This window comes from Chlorocebus sabaeus, chromosome 11 (assembly GCF_047675955.1).
Source record: "Chlorocebus sabaeus isolate Y175 chromosome 11, mChlSab1.0.hap1, whole genome shotgun sequence".
Taxonomy (NCBI): domain Eukaryota; kingdom Metazoa; phylum Chordata; class Mammalia; order Primates; family Cercopithecidae; genus Chlorocebus; species Chlorocebus sabaeus.
Genome location: NC_132914.1, coordinates 37,957,222 through 37,970,533, shown reverse-complemented (window position 1 = coordinate 37,970,533; position 13,312 = coordinate 37,957,222). Strand labels below are relative to the sequence as shown.

The following is a 13,312-nucleotide window of genomic DNA, read 5'->3' as shown; positions in this document are numbered from 1 at the left end:
GAACTTAAAGTAAAAGAAAAAGAAAAAGAAAAGAAAATGTCAAGCTGTGGGTGGAAAGGTAAACTGGCTACGGAAGACTGGAAGACCATGGCACACGTATCCCTATGTAACAAACCTGCACATATCCCAGAACTTAAAGTAAAAGAAAAAGAAAAGAAAATGTCAAGCTGTGGGTGGAAAGGTAAACTGGCTACGGAAGACTGGAAGACCATGGCACACGTATCCCTATGTAACAAACCTGCACATATCCCAGAACTTAAAGTAAAAGAAAAAGAAAAGAAAATGTCAAGCTGTGGGTGGAAAGGTAAACTGGCTACGGAAGACTGGAAGACCATGGCACACGTATCCCTATGTAACAAACCTGCACATATCCCAGAACTTAAAGTAAAAGAAAAAGAAAAGAAAATGTCAAGCTGTGGGTGGAAAGGTAAACTGGCTACGGAAGACTGGAAGACCATGGCACACGTATCCCTATGTAACAAACCTGCACATATCCCAGAACTTAAAGTAAAAGAAAAAGAAAAAGAAAAGAAAATGTCAAGCTGTGGGTGGAAAGGTAAACTGGCTAAGGAAGACTGGAAGACCATGGCACACGTATCCCTATGTAACAAACCTGCACATATCCCAGAACTTAAAGTAAAAGAAAAAGAAAAAGAAAAGAAAATGTCAAGCTGTGGGTGGAAAGGTAAACTGGCTAAGGAAGACTGGAAGACCATGGCACACGTATCCCTATGTAACAAACCTGCACATATCCCAGAACTTAAAGTAAAAGAAAAAGAAAAAGAAAAGAAAATGTCAAGCTGTGGGTGGAAAGGTAAACTGGCTACGGAAGACTGGAAGACCTGGAGGGTTGGAATGCATGTAATACACTCTCAATCCTCGTATCAGACAAAAATGTCTCCATAGGCCAGGATACTGGAGATAGCCTGGCTGAGACATCTGAGGTCATGGAATTTATAAGCAGAATAACTTTTCAGGCTGTTATGACATAATATGGCCTCAGAGAATGCCGACTTCTCCTCAAATGCTTTCATATTATTTGTTACTGCAGCCACCAAAATTGAGAGATGATGAGAGCCTCAGGCCTCTGCCTGAAAAGCTCACCTCCAGGTGGTCCTGCTTGGGTGGTCCCACTGCCTCCTGGGAAAGTTGTGGCCTCTGAGAGAGAAAGGAACAGAAGGTAAGAATTAACAGCATTTGCAGTGACCTGGATGAGACTGGAGACTATTATTCTAAGTGAAGTAACTCAGGAATGGAAAACCAAACATTGTATGTTCTCACTGATATGTGGGAGCTAAGCTATGAGGACGCGAAGGCATAAGAATGATACAATGGACTTTGGGGACTTGGTAGGGAAGAGTGGGAGGGGGCAAGGGATAAAAGACTACAAATAGGGTGCAGTGTATACTGCTCAGGTGATGGGTGCACCAAAAATCTCACAAATCCCCATTAAAGAACTTACGTAACCAAATACCACCTGTACCCCAATAACTTATGGAAAAATAAAATAAAAAATAACTTTTTTTTTAAAAAAAAGGCTGCACAGGACATTCTGAGTCTCCCATAAGCTATATTGCCCAAGAGGCCACATTCAGAATTCCTGACCTGTGTGGGCACTTCCAGCTTCCAGAGATTTCCCAGAGATGCCCTCAGTAGTACCTGAAATTAGAAAGGACTGTAATTGGTTAATTTGTGGTCCTTAATTTAATGGGCATGGGCTCTTAATAATAAAACAAATTAAATGTTTGTTTCTTTAATATACCAGGAAATTAATTTTTCTGGACTTTAGTTTTGAGAGTGAATCCACACTTTGCCCATGGAACATATCATTCCCTGAGCAAGTTTACTATGATTTGTTCTGAGAGAAAGTCTTCCACCACTAGTCCCTTTCTTAGGTTTTAATGATAGCAATGTACACTTGGGCCCAAATCATCTATGTAACTGTCAGGGAATGGGTCTCATGATGCTGTGATGAAGGATCCTTAGACCCACAGTGCAAGACATAAGGAGGAAAATTTGAAAGGTCTGTACTGTATTTATTGATGTCAAATGTTGGACATCTGTTAGATTTTCCTTAATAAGCTAATTCTGGGAAATTCAAAAAGTGTTTACATATTTCAGGCCAGATTCTTGGGAAGGTTTCAGGAATAGTTAATATCTTAACAGAGCTCACCTGTGATTATTTCAGCTTTTGTTGTTTCTCTTTCTCCTACAGAAGTTGTGGCCTCTGAGAAAGAGGAAAACAGGACAGAAGTGATGAACAATATTTCAACACCATGGAAAACTTACAGTAGTTCTCCTACCCCGGGTAACACTGGAGGAGAATTTGTCATAGATGGACTCGTGGAGGAATGCGCCACCTCAGGGACCCACCTGTGTTGGAACTGCTAGGTGCAACAGTTGTGCCAGGAGCTACCCCAGTGGTGGCTGAAACACAAAGGGTCTGAGATCATCACAGTGACTTGTTTTTGTCTTCTGAAGACCTGCCTCCAGAAGGAATCTGGGCGTATCTTTGTTATATCAAAGAGCCCTTTCACTGCTTCCTGATGAACTGAGAATTGTATGCCTTTGCTGTGACCCATAGCATTATTAAAGCAGTGGAAATAGTAATGTGCCCAAATTGAGGCCCCTCCACTGAATTTCATACATTCACTCCCAGACAAGGAAACGGAGTGTTTTTTTCTCCCCTTCACTGGTCAGGCTCCCAGTTGCTTGGCCTCCTGAGGCTGCCGTGGTGCCTGCCGTGGATGAAAACCAGAACAATGTTTTCATGTGCCAAGAACACTGGAAAATATTTCACATCATTATTGCTTTTTTGAGTGAGAAAACTTTTATATAGGGTATGCCAGCTTTCAGAACTTATATTGTTTTCTTTCCAGAAATACACTATTTTCCAGCTCCCCTACACCATAGTGGTATGTATGACTTTGCAGGAGAAATCTCTTACGCTGATTGCACCACCAGCCCCTCTTTAGAAAGTTACAGCTGTGGGGCTAGATGTTGGTTTTAAGAGTTTTCCAGAATATGTTCAGTGTGAGAAAACACTGAAAATAAATGCAAACCACTACCCAGGAAAACACACTCCCAAAAGACGAGCCTACGGAGAGTCACGGTGTATGCTAAACCCTAAGCTGTGCTTTGCTCATTCTCACCTAGGCTGGATCCAGATGGAGGAACGCTGCGGCCTTCTATTAAAGTTGTGGCCTCTGGGGAAGGAAGTGATGAATGGTGAGATCAGAATTTGGGATATTGAGAAAAGAATGAGGTTGGTATTTCATCAAAGCAGCTCTAAAACTATATTACATGGTTAAACATGGAGATTTCCTGCTTATCAACCTACCAGTGTGGGATGTTCTAGATACAGCAGTTGTCCCAGAGAATTCTTCTGTAGTAACTAACAGTGGAAAAAGAAAGGGATCAACACGGCATTACCTCCTAAATCAGTTGTGGAAGTAGCTATGTGGCTTTAATCCACTGGAAGAATGTTCCTGAAAGCCTCTATTTTGTAAGGAAATAAACTATAAGCGACTACCACTTCATGTTCTGGCCCACCTATCCATCACTGTTGCTACTGGGGTTCCCTTTCCATAGAGCACACTGAATGTGGATGGGAACACTATTTCCTCCTCACCTGTTTCACTTTCAGATGCTGAGCTCTCTGGTGTGACAGAGGTACCTTCAGGAAAAAAAAAAAAAAAAAAAAAAAAAGCAGATGACATTCATCTTTCTGAATTTTACTCATCAATTACCTCAGGCATTTTGATACTGAGAATTTGAAAACAGAACTTGTCAACTCTAATCCTAGCATATGAGGACTGTATTTAGTCCTTCCTACCTGGGCTGGAGCTCTGTGAACTGCTGCTGACTCGAGCTGAAACCACAGTTGTACCTATTAAAGAAAGTGGAGTGAAAAAATCTTCAAATAAAACATTTCACCTTTCAACTAAGCTTTATTAAATATCTCTTTCATGTGATATTGTTTTAGGCCCTTGGGATGTATCAGTGAGCAAAATGTTCAAAGGCCTCTCTCCTAATGCACCTTACATTCTAGTAGCTGGAGGACAACAATGAACAATAAATGTAACAAAGAAGTCAGTGTGAAAGATGTTAGTAAACACTTTAGGAAAAAGGCAAATTGTATAAAAGGGTCAGGGACCCTGATAAGCAGGGGTTATCCAGCAGCTCACCCTCATCCCTGCTACGTAATAACTAGCTCTGCAAGCCTGGGCTCCCGGAAATCCAGAGGGATAAGTCAGGTGAGGCCAGGGAATTCCTAGGCACACCCAGGTTTTGACTCTGGCATGTTATATACCCAGAGGAAATGCAGGCTCCTTTCCTCTGCCCACTTTCACGCCCATGTCTTCACTGCAGGGAACAGGGATTCGATAAAAGCACTAAGGCCTCAGAGTAAAAAGCTCACCTCCTGGACGTTCTGCTTGGCTGGTGTCACCCCCTACTATGGAAGTTGTGGCGCCTGAGAAAGAAAAGAAAGGAAGGGGCAAAGATTAAGGTTTGGGAGACTATACACAGCGCTGCAGGCAGACTATGTCAACCAAGGTGCCCATGTCCAGATTTTGCATGTATTTTCAGACTCGCCTGTCTTGTAACTTCCAGATTTCAGTGTTTTTCCAGAGACGACGCTAGTAATACCTACAATAACAAAGAGATGGTGTCACTAGTTCAACAGTTTGTCCACTGATTTGAATAGGAATCTCAAATCCCCACTTGGAAGCAAACTATTACTCTGACACTTGCAGTGCTAGAAGTAATTCATATTTGTCCATGCAATATTTCTTTCCCCACAGTTTCACTGAGACAGTTCCCAACTATCATGTCCTTCTTTTTGGCGGGGAAATTGGAATTTTCTCCCTATATTACCTATTTATCTGTCATGGTTTTACATTACGATGCTTTAATGAAAGCCCCTGTAAGCCCAGGAAATAAGCAGGCAATATAAAGATTGTGTAGTCTTTTTCTCTGAATTTTCTCAATATAGCATAGACAAATCATGTAGATATTTTCAGAAGACTATTGAAGGCATCATTAGGAATTACAGGTCTTAGTCTAGCAGCACTCACCCGTGGCTCTTCCAATGCTTGTTGTTCCACTTACTCCTACGAAAGTGGTGGCCTCTAAGGGAGACAAAGGGATAAGAGTTACCTGGAGTATATTTAAGGATTGTGGAGAAGATATGATGTTACTCCTGCAAAAAATAATACAAAGGAGATATCTAATTATGCGAGGGCACATGGAAGATTCCATGTCAACCTGTTGACTTACCTGTCTTAGAACTGCCAGGGGCAACAGTTGTGGCAGGAACTACCCTCGTGGTGGCTGAAACACAAGGGGAAGTGGCATCACCACAGTGACTCCTGTTTGTCTCCTGAAGACCTGCCTCTAGAAGGAATCTGTTTACATCTTTAAGATGTCAAAGGTCACTTTCTCTGGCTGCCACTCTGATGTGTTTTCCCATTCATTAATAAACTACCAAGTTGGGGCATTATAGCTGACATCCCATGACAGTGAGACAGACAGTTTTCTCCCATATTTGCCTGTTTCACTGCCAGGAATAGTAGACAAAAAACATTTGCTTTATAATAATTGTATCTATTTCTAATTACATTTTTAATTGACATATAATTTTACATATTTCCAGTGTGAGGTTTTGATATAGATGTACATACATTGCATAATAGTCAAGTCATGGTCTTTAGTATAACCATAATCTCTGACATTTATCATAGCTTTGTGGTAAGAAAATTTAGAATCCTCTTGATCTGCTTTGGCTGTGTCCACACCCAAATTTCATCTCGAAATGTAGCTCCCACAATTCACATGTGTCACGGGAGGACCCGGTGGGAGATAGTCGAATCATGGGGGTGGGTCTTTCTCCTGCTGTTTTTGTGATAGTGAACAAGTCTCACAAGATCTGATGGTTTTACAAAGGGGAGGTCCCCTGCACAAGCTCTCTCTTGCATGTTGCCATGTAAGTCATGCCTTTTGCCTTCCACCATGATTGTGAGGCCTCCATAGTTACGTGGAACTGTGAGTCCATTAAACTTCTTTTTCTTTATAAACTATGCAGTCTTAGGTATGTCTTTATCAGCAGCATGAAAATGGACTGATACATCTCTCTTCAAGGTATTTTCAAATATATACTGTAATACTGCTTACTATAGGCACTCCACTACACTATAGACCACCAGAACTAATGCCTGCTATCTAATTGTGATTTTGTCCCCATTGACTTATTACTAATTATTTCTATCACTTTAGGGCAAAAAATCTATGTAGGCATGATTCCAAGATTCATATACCTCTACTTCCCAGGGTTAAAACTGCTTTTAGTTCCTACTACTATGCTGAAAATATTTCAATATAATGTTATAGGGAAATTTCTCAAAACAATTACATTCCATTTACACCCCAACTAGAAGAGTCAACCCATTTGAAAAGTGTATATTAAAAGGTTAAGGAAAATATTAGATTAAAAAATATATTTGTCCTTAGACAGATTGTCCCTAAATAAATTACTTCATATTCTGTAGGAAAACCTACTTCCAAACAAGTCATCCTGAAAATCATGATTCTTGGTAACTCCCAAATCTTGAGCTGCCATCCTCACCTGTTTTGGATTCACTTCTGGTACTGCTCCTGTCTCCTGTGAGAGTTGTGGCCTCTGAGGAAAGAAAGAGAAGAATCAAGAGGTCTAGGAAATTTGAGATGCTGGTAAAAAGTACTGAGTTCCTATTTTATTACTGAATTTCTACAAAGTTATCACCCATGCAAGATGATGACGTCTTTCTTATTGAACTACCTGTGTTGGAATCTCCTGATGAAATGGTTGTCCCAGAGAATTTACCAGAAGTCCCTAAAATTAGAAAGTAAAGGAGCTAATAGAGCAAGCAGTACTGGAAGCAGCCATGTGGTCCTGAAACACTGAAAGATCTTTCTTGAAAACTTGTTTCAGAAAATACGAACCATGAATAATTTTTTTGCCAACTTACTCATGTTTTTATACTGACTATCCCTTCCCCTGTACTCTACTGAAAAAGGAAGCTTAACTTCACTTTCTTGATTTTACTTCAAATATTGTGCTTTCCTTGTGCTCCCAGGAAAGAGAAAAAGACTTGAACATTCTAAATGTTCTCATATCGGTAACTGGCGATATTGTGCTTATCAGATGCCGAGCAATGCCCTACTATGAGATATTTATACCTTCCCCTGCTGATTTTAAGCAGTTCATCCTACCTTGCTTCGGACCCTGTGAACTGCTGCTGACACCAAATGAAACTGTGGTGGTAGCTGCTAAATTAAACATAGTGACACTCTGCATAAGAATATACCAGTCACCAATCTCACATTATGGAAGCATTTCCTCTGTGCCTGACATCCTCTTCTCAGAGAAAAGAATAGACAAAAGTCTCTGCCTCATGTGATTTACGTTTATGGGAGAGGGAAAACATGAAATAAACAAGAAGTGTAATAAATATGTTCGAGAGATGGCAGCAGGTGATAGTGCTATGCAGAGTGGTGATGAGCAGAGCAGGGAGAATCAGGGTTCTGGGGAGGCTGCTGCAGGTCAGTGGGCCCCAGACAGGTGTTCAGAGAACTTACACTGTCACACAGGCCATGGGACAATGCCTGACTTAGATAACCCAGTGTCTGAAACTCCTTAGCAGAACTACTCAGGTTGGCCAGAATACATGTTGACCTTCCAGACAAGAATTAAGCCCCTTCCTTGGCCCCGTTTCTCATTTATGTGTTATCCTGAGCACAAAACGGCAATGATGAGAACTCTGAAGCCTGCGACTGATGAAGCTTACTTCCTGGAGCTTCTGATCTGGTGGTCCTGACCCCTCTGGTGGAACTTGTGGCCTCTGAGAGAAAAGAAAGCAAGGATGACATCTACGGTATGGGAAGTACAGGGTTTTGTAACCCTACGAGCCTGTCACCCGAGCAGGTATGGTGTAGCGTTCCCTGTGTGCTTGTGGACTTGCCTGTGTTGTCGTTCCCAGGCTCCAGAGTCTTTCCAGAGAATGCCCCAGTGGTAGCTATTAAGAAGGAGATGGGTAGTCATGGATCAGTACCTTGTCATCATCAAGTGGGCAGAGAATAACAACCTCAAAGTGGCTAAATCTGTATGCTTATTCAATATTTCAGGAAACTGGGCTTTAAATTCCAAAAGGTCATCCATATACTCCTCATTTAATATCCTTCCCATGGTATAGTACCAAAGGAACTTTTACTTATTGAGTCTCCATTTCTCCAGGTTTCAGGAACAGGGTCCTAGCAGCTACCACCCTAGATTCTTTATATAACTATGAAATGGCTGCATGATTATCTTGGGAACTAGTGGGAGGGTCGCTTAAAGTATAGAAAGAAATTAAATTTTGAGTTTCTGATTTGCTATTACTGATTTGCTAATTTTGAGTTTCTGATTTGCTCTTACTTTCAATAGCAAAACCACAGTTACTTTTGCACCAACCTAATTAATGAATGAAGGTAAGATTTTACCTAACAATGCTCAATGTTGCAGAAATGGGGAGCATGCATACATTTCAAGCAATAACCTTTAATGGATATTATTAAAAAGTGAGTCCAATGACCCAGCAATGCTCACCGGTGGTTATTCTACCTCTTGTCGTTGCACTTCCACCTAGGGAAGCTGTGGCCCCTGAGAGACAGAAAAATGGAAAGGCATATTAAGAAATATTCAATAAAACTGAAAAGAACATGATACAACTTCTTGAAAGAACAGCTCCAGAGGAGACATCGAACATCGAAATACGGGCAGAGCTCAGAAGGTTCCCTGGCAACCTGCAGACTCACCCGTGTTGGAACTGCCAGGGGCAACAGTTGTGCCAGGAGCTGCCCTAGCCGTGGCTGAAACAAGGAAAAGTGGGATCACCATGGTGATCAACTTTTCCCTTTCCTGTAGGCCTGCCTCTAAAACTACCCAGATCTATCTTAATTATTTATAAATGGTGCTTTCCATGATCCTCCCTGATGTCATGTCCTGTATATTTTCTCCATATCCATTTTACTAGTAAAACAATCAGAAGGTCCAGTTCCTCAACCTAAGGCAATATTTCTGGTCTTCCATCAGGAGACAGGTGGTGGAGCCCATGTTTACCACTTTACTCCCCAGAATGTGGAAGACAAAAACAATTTTCCTAGGACTCTTACGCATCAAGAATATATTTTATATTTCTGTTGCTTCTGAGGTTTGAAAACCACTATTTCGGTATGTTTCTAAGGCTCATTTCAGTTAATTCTTCTGCCCTAGATAAAAACTGTTTATAGTTCCTAGTAATACCCTTGCAACATTTCCAAGTATCCTCACAGGAGAAATGTCTCAGAACAAATGCAACAGAAATCTCACTTTAAAAGAGGCTATTGGTAAAGTTTTATAAACAGTAAAATCTAAAGAAAATTCTGTGGGACCTAAGATCCATTACACTTAAATATATGCATAATATTCTGCAGAAAAGTCCACGCCCAAACAAGACATTCTAATGAGAGTCAAGATTCCTGGTAAAATGTGAATTATGGGCTGTTCTTCCTCCCCTGCTCTGGAGTCAGTTCCTGTACTGCCCCTGCCTCCTGTGAAAGTTGTGACCTCTGAGAAAAGGAAGAATAGGATCAAGAGGTCTGGGAGACACTGGTAAAAAGCATGAGTTGCTATTTTGTGATTGCAGCTCCTCAAAGTCATCACGCATTCAAGATGAGGATTTTCTTCCCATCCAACTACCTGTGTGGGATCCTCCAGATGTAGTTGTTGTCCCAGGGAATTCACCAGGAGTACCTACAATGAGAAGGTAAAGGAGCTAATAGGACAAACAACACTGGAAACAGCAAGGCTGCCTTGATCCACTGGAAAACCTTTCCTCAGAATCTCTGTTTCTGAAGGAAATGAACCACGAATAGGTTTCCCTGCAATGTATGCACTACTGTTTTTTTTGTTTTGTTTTTTGTTTTTTGCTTTTGTTTTTGTTTTGGTACTGACTATTTCTTCCATCACAGCCTATTCAAAAAGAAGGAAGTTTAAACTCACTTTACAGATTTCATGTCCAGTGACTTGGCTCCCTGGTGTTCCAGGAGCAAGAGAAACTCTTGAATATTCTGAGTGTTCTCCTTTGTGGAACAGGTAATCCTGTGATTACCATGTTTTTAAGAATAAACACATAGGAGACATTTATAGCTTCCTTTAGTGTTTTTCTGTAGCCTATGCCAACTGGCATGGGATCCTGTGAACTGCTGCTGACAGGAAGGGAAACTGTGGTGGTAGCTACTGAAGTGAACAGACTGACATTCTACATAAGACTATGCCTGTCACAACTGGATTAAGAAAATGTGGCACATATACACCATGGAATACTATGCAGCCATAAAAAAGGATGAGTTCGTGTCCTTTGTAGGGACATGGATGCAGCTGGAAACCATCATTCTCAGCAAACTTTCGCAAGAACCGAACACCAAATACTGCATGTTCTCACTCCTAGGTGGGAATTGAACAATGAGATCACTTGGACACAGGAAGGGGATCATCACACACCAGGTCCTATTGCGAGGGCGGTGGGGAGGGATAGCATTAGGAGATATACCTAATGTAAATGACGAGTTAATGGGTACAGCACACCAACATGGCACAGGTATACATATGTAACAAACCTGCACGTTGTGCACATGTACCCTAGAACTTAAAGTGTAATAAAAAAAAAAAAGAAAAAAGAAAAAAAAGAATATGCCTGTCACTTCTCTTATATTCTAGATGCATTTCTACTGTGCCTGATAGTCCTGTCAGTGAGAAGAAAGGTCTCTGCCTCATGTGATTTACATTTGATTTATGGAAAACAGAAAATTAACAAGAAGTATAATAAATATGTTTGAGTGATGGATGAGGTTATAGTACTTTGCGGAATCATGATGAGCAGAGCGGGGAGAATCAGTGTTCCAGGAAGGCTGTTGCAGGTCAGTGGGCCTCAGACAGGTGTCCAGAGAACTAACACTGTCACACAGGCCATGGGACAATGCCTGACTTAGATGGCCCAGTTTCTGAAACTCCTTAACAGAACTACTCAGGATGGTCAGAATACATATTGTGCTTTCAGACAAGAAGTAACCGCCTTTCCTTGGCCGCCATTCTCATTTATGTGTTCACCTCAGCACAACAGGGCAGTGAGAAGAACCCCAAAGTCTGAAAATGATGAAGCTTACCTCCTGGAGCTTCTGACCCAGTGGCCCTGACCCCTCCTGTGGAACTTGTGGCCTCTGAGAGAAAAGAAAGCAAGAATGAAGTCTGCAGTATGGGGAGTGCAGGGTTATGTAACCCTAGGAGCCTGTCACCCAAGCAGCCATGGTGTAGCATTCCCTGTGTGGCTTTGAACTTGCCTGTGTTGTCGTTCCCAGGCTCCAGAGTCTTTCCAGAGAATGCCCCAGTGGTAGCTATTAAGAAAGAGATGGGTAGTCATGGATCAGTACCTTGTCATCATCAAGTGGGCAGAGAATAACAACCTCACAAATGGCTAAATCTGTATGCTTATTCAATATTTCAGGAAACTGGGCTTTAAATCCCAAAAGGTCATCCATATACTCCTCACATAACATCCTTCCCATGGTATAGTACCAAAGGAATTTAACTTATTGGGTCTCCATTTATCTAGATTTCAGGAAGAGGCTCCTAGCAGCTATCACTCTAATTTCTCTACATAACTATCCAATGGCTGCATGATTACCTTGGGAACGACCGGGACGGTCTGCTTAAAGTGTATAAATAAATTAAATTTTGAGTTTGTGATTTGCTATCACTGAATTGCTATTTTTGAGTGTCTGATTTGCTATTAATTTCAATAGCGAACCTGCAGTTACTTTTGCACCAACCTGATATACTTAATAAATTAAGGTAAGATTTTACCTAACAATGTTCCATGTGGAAAAATATGTGGCATGCATATATTTCAAGCAATAACTTTTAATGGATATTTTTAAAAGTGAGTGCAACGACCCAGCAATGCTCACCGGTGGTTATTCTACCTCTTGTCGTTGCACTTCCACCTAGGGAAGCTGTGGCCCCTGAGAGACAGAAAAACAGGGAAGTCATATTAGGAAATATTCAAGGACCATGAAAAGATACAAATGATACAACTTCTTGAAAGAACAGCAGCAGAGGAGACATCGAACATCGAAATATGGGAGGAGCTCTGAAGGTTCCCTGGCTACCTGCAGACTCACCCGTGTTGGAACTGCCAGGGGCAAGAGTTGTGCCAGGAGCTGCCCTGGTGGTGGCTGAAACACAAGGAAGAGTGTGATCACCATGATGATCAACTTTTCCCTTTCCTGTAGGCCTGCCTCTAAAACTATCCAGACCTATCCAAATTATTTATAAATGGTACTTTCACTGATTCTTCCTGATGTGGTACTTTATATATTTCTCATTACCCATTTTACTAGCAAAACAATCAAGAGGTCCAAATCCTCAACTTGAGACCATGTGTCTGGTCTTTATCGGGACACAGGTAGTGTCCCCATTATTTACTATTTTATGTCCAGAATATGGAAGACCAAAATAATTTCCCTGGGACTGTAATGCATCAAGAACATACTAAACATTTCTGTTGTTTCTTAGGCATGAAAAACACTCTTTAGGAATGTTTCTAAGGTTCATTTAAGTTTTTTCTTCTTCCCTAGATCAAAACTGTTCATAGTTCCCAGTAATGCCCTGGCAACGTTTCTATGAAACCTCACAGGAGAAACTTCTCAGAACAAATTCAATAGAAATCCCACTATAAAAGAGGCTATTGGTAAAGTTTTAGAAAATATAAAATCTAAAGGGAGTTCTACCAGGCCTAAGATGCATTATCCCTAAATAAATGCATAATATCCTGCAGAAAAGTCCACTCCCAAACAAGTCATCCTAATGAGAGTCAAGATTCACAGTGACATGCGAATTATGGGCTGCTCATCCTCACCTGCTCTGGAGTCAGTTTCTGTACTGCCCCTGCCTCTTGTGAAAGTTGTGGTCTCTGAGAAAAGAAAGAATAAAATCAAGAGGTCTGGAAGACACTGGCAAAAAGCATCAAGTTGCTATTTTGTGATTGCAGCTCTACAACGTCATCATGCATTCAAGATGAGGATTTCCTTCCCATTCAACTACCTGTGTGGGATCCTCCAGATGTAATTGTTGTCCCAGGGAATTCACCAGAAGTACCTACAATGAGAAGGTAAAGCAGCTAATAGGACAAACAACACTGGAAACAGCAATGCTGCCTTGATCCACTGGAAGACCTTTCCTCAGAATCTCTGTTTCTGA

The 13,312-nt window shown here is 41.2% G+C and overlaps 1 protein-coding gene across 1 annotated transcript in view; it reads right to left on the bottom strand.

Moving 5' to 3' along the window:
* Positions 1 to 13,312, bottom strand: part of MUC19 (mucin 19, oligomeric) — a 236,587-nt gene that overhangs the window by 60,996 nt on the left and 162,279 nt on the right. Inside the window, 15 exon segments of the mRNA XM_073021301.1 lie at positions 2,174 to 2,227; positions 2,374 to 2,427; positions 2,694 to 2,738; positions 3,341 to 3,394; positions 3,632 to 3,676; positions 3,836 to 3,889; positions 4,421 to 4,474; positions 5,079 to 5,132; positions 5,281 to 5,334; positions 6,626 to 6,679; positions 7,827 to 7,880; positions 11,395 to 11,448; positions 12,022 to 12,075; positions 12,235 to 12,288; positions 13,157 to 13,210. Coding sequence (XP_072877402.1) covers positions 2,174 to 2,227; positions 2,374 to 2,427; positions 2,694 to 2,738; positions 3,341 to 3,394; positions 3,632 to 3,676; positions 3,836 to 3,889; positions 4,421 to 4,474; positions 5,079 to 5,132; positions 5,281 to 5,334; positions 6,626 to 6,679; positions 7,827 to 7,880; positions 11,395 to 11,448; positions 12,022 to 12,075; positions 12,235 to 12,288; positions 13,157 to 13,210 — 792 coding nt within the window.